General features: G+C 40.7%; 1 protein-coding gene across 2 annotated transcripts in view; it reads left to right on the forward strand.

The window, feature by feature from the left end:
* Positions 1-3,101, forward strand: part of LOC110458681 (ran-binding protein 9-like) — a 45,700-nt gene that overhangs the window by 17,443 nt on the left and 25,156 nt on the right. For both annotated transcript variants that reach the window (XM_021510532.1, XM_021510533.1), the window contains one exon: positions 2,936-2,988. In XM_021510532.1, the coding sequence (XP_021366207.1) occupies positions 2,936-2,988 (53 nt within the window). The remainder of the gene's footprint in view (positions 1-2,935; positions 2,989-3,101) is intronic.

Below are 3,101 nucleotides of genomic sequence, written 5' to 3' on the forward strand. Positions count from 1 at the left end.
AACCATCCCCTTATATACCTGATCCAGGTGTTCCTAGTAACTGTAACCATCCCCTTATGTACCTGATTCAGGTGTTCCTAGTAACTGTAACCATCCCCTTATGAACCTGATCCAGGTGTTCCTAGTAACTACCCATCCCCTTATATACCTGATTCAGGTGTTCCTAGTGACTGTAACCATCCCCTTATATACCTGATTCAGGTGTTTCTAGTAACTACCCATCCCCTTATATACCTGATTCAGGTGTTCCTAGTAACTACCCATCCCCTTATATACCTGATTCAGGTGTTCCTAGTAACTGTAACCATCCCCTTATATACCTGATTCAGGTGTTCCTAGTAACTTATGAACCTTATGAACCTGATCCAGGTGATCCTGGTAACCATCCCCTTTTATACCTGTTTAAGGTGATACGGGTAAACATCCCCTTATATACCTGATTCAGGTGATCCAGGTAACCATCCCCTTATTTACCTGATTCAGGTGATTCAGGTAACCATCCCCTTATGTACATGATACAGGTGATCCAGATAACCATCCCCTTATATACCTGATTTAGGTGATCCAGGTAACCATCCCCTTATATACCTGATCCAGGTGACCATCCCCTTATATACCTGATTCAGGTGATCCAGGTAACCATCCCTTTATATACCCGTTTCAAGTGATCCAGGTAACCATCCCCTTATATACCTGATCCATGTAACCATCCCCTTATGTACCTGATTCAGGTGATCCAGGTAACCATCCCCTTATATACCTGATCCAGGTGTTCCTAGTAACTACCCGTCCCCTTATATACCTGATTCAGGTGTTCCTAGTAACTGTAACCATCTTCTTATATACCTGATTCAGGTGTTCCTAGTAACTGTAACCATCCCCTTATATACCTGATTCAGGTGTTCCTAGTAACTACCCATCCCCTTATATACCTGATCCAGGTGTTCCTAGTAACTACCCATCCCCTTTTATACCTGATTCAGGTGTTCCTAGTAACTGGAACCATCCCCTTATATACCTGATCCAGGTGTTCCTAGTAACTACCCATCCCCTTATATACCTGATCCAGGTGTTCCTAGTAACTACCCGTCCCCTTATATACCTGATTCAGGTGTTCCTAGTGACTGTAACCATCCCCTTATATACCTGATTCAGGTGTTCCTAGTGACTGTAACCATCCCCTTAAATACCTGATTCAGGTGTTTCTAGTAACTACCCATCCCCTTATATACCTGATTCAGGTGTTCCTAGTGACTGTAACCATCCCCTTATATACCTGATTCAGGTGTTTCTAGTAACTACCCATCCCCTTATATACCTGATTCAGGTGTTCCTAGTAACTACCCATCCCCTTATATACCTGAGTCAGGTGTTCCTAGTGACTGTAACCATCCCCTTATATACCTGATTCAGGTGTTCCTAGTAACTTATGAACCTTATGAACCTGATCCAGGTGATCCTGGTAACCATCCCCTTTTATACCTGTTTAAGGTGATACGGGTAAACATCCCCTTATATACCTGATTCAGGTGATCCAGGTAACCATCCCCTTATTTACCTGATTCAGGTGATTCAGGTAACCATCCCCTTATGTACATGATACAGGTGATCCAGATAACCATCCCCTTATATACCTGATTTAGGTGATCCAGGTAACCATCCCCTTATATACCTGATCCAGGTGACCATCCCCTTATATACCTGATTCAGGTGATCCAGGTAACCATCCCTTTATATACCCGTTTCAAGTGATCCAGGTAACCATCCCCTTATATACCTGATCCATGTAACCATCCCCTTATGTACCTGATTCAGGTGATCCAGGTAACCATCCCCTTATGTACCTNGATTAACTTCAAACTTCACAACAAGGTTAATTACCATGAAACCTCGGACAAGTTCGATAACCGCCATTATCCGACCATAATTTGTGGAGTTATGCCCCTTGGTTTCATTAATGCGATGCATGCGTTCCATGATGTTGTATTGCACTCATTGATCTACCAGTTATGTTGAATGATTTCTCTTTTAATATCAATTACTCACAAATACTTCATATATTTCAATCATACAAACAACTGCTCATTCAATGTGTGGCGGGCGTATTATATACCGCTCGTGGTAACCTTGTTAACTCATAGTACCCAGTATATCTACATGTATAAACCATGTCTGCTTTGTAAGTGTACCACCTTGTTTAGCTATATGTCATTGTACCATGGCTACAGTATGATGTAGTATGGTGATACTGTAATCTTGTTTGTCTTTGTAAGTGTACCTTGTTTAGCTATATAACATTGTACCATGGCTACAGTATGATGTAGTATGGTGATACTGTAATCTTGTTTGTCTTTGTTAGTCCCCTAAACGTAGGCCTACTTTACCTTGACACCTTTAACACTGGGTTAGATATTTACCATTGCCATTGTAATGACTGGTCCTACCTGATACAGACTTCCTGGATGCTCAGTTTTAAGAAGCCGCATCAACAATATCTGATACATGTATACAAATGCATTTGTATCATTTCAAAAGGCTGAGCGATAAAACTTTAAAAATTATATATATATTTTAATTTGAAAACCAAAGCAGCTGTAAGATTCTAGGTTCGAATGAAATGTTTGTAACAGTTGCCTTACTGATTGATCTGTAGCAGAGTATAGTTCAGCTACAACTCCTGATCTCATGATCACCTGCAGACAAACAAGGGGTGGCACCAGGTGTGTTTTAGGTGGCTGGTATTGATAATCTGATAAGAAACTCCATGTTTTCCCACCAGGAAGTGAAAGTTGACCCATGTTTATATAATTATTGCAGTTTGATGTCAGTAACTCATCTGTTATTGTTATGTGATGTGTATCATATTCATTCCAATACAGTTAAGTGAATAAATGGATCACAAGATTGAATGTTTCCAAACTTTTATGTTTTTCAGGTACATGGGGATAGGTCTTGCTGCCCAAGGTGTGAACATGAACAGACTCCCAGGTAACCATCCCCTTATATACCTGATTCAGGTGTTCCTAGTAACTGTAACCATCCCCTTATATACCTGATCCAGGTGTTCCTAGTAACTGTAACCATCCCCTTATATACCTGAT

Source organism: Mizuhopecten yessoensis, unplaced genomic scaffold (genome assembly GCF_002113885.1).
Source record: "Mizuhopecten yessoensis strain PY_sf001 unplaced genomic scaffold, ASM211388v2 scaffold9687, whole genome shotgun sequence".
NCBI classification, from domain to species: Eukaryota; Metazoa; Mollusca; class Bivalvia; order Pectinida; family Pectinidae; genus Mizuhopecten; species Mizuhopecten yessoensis.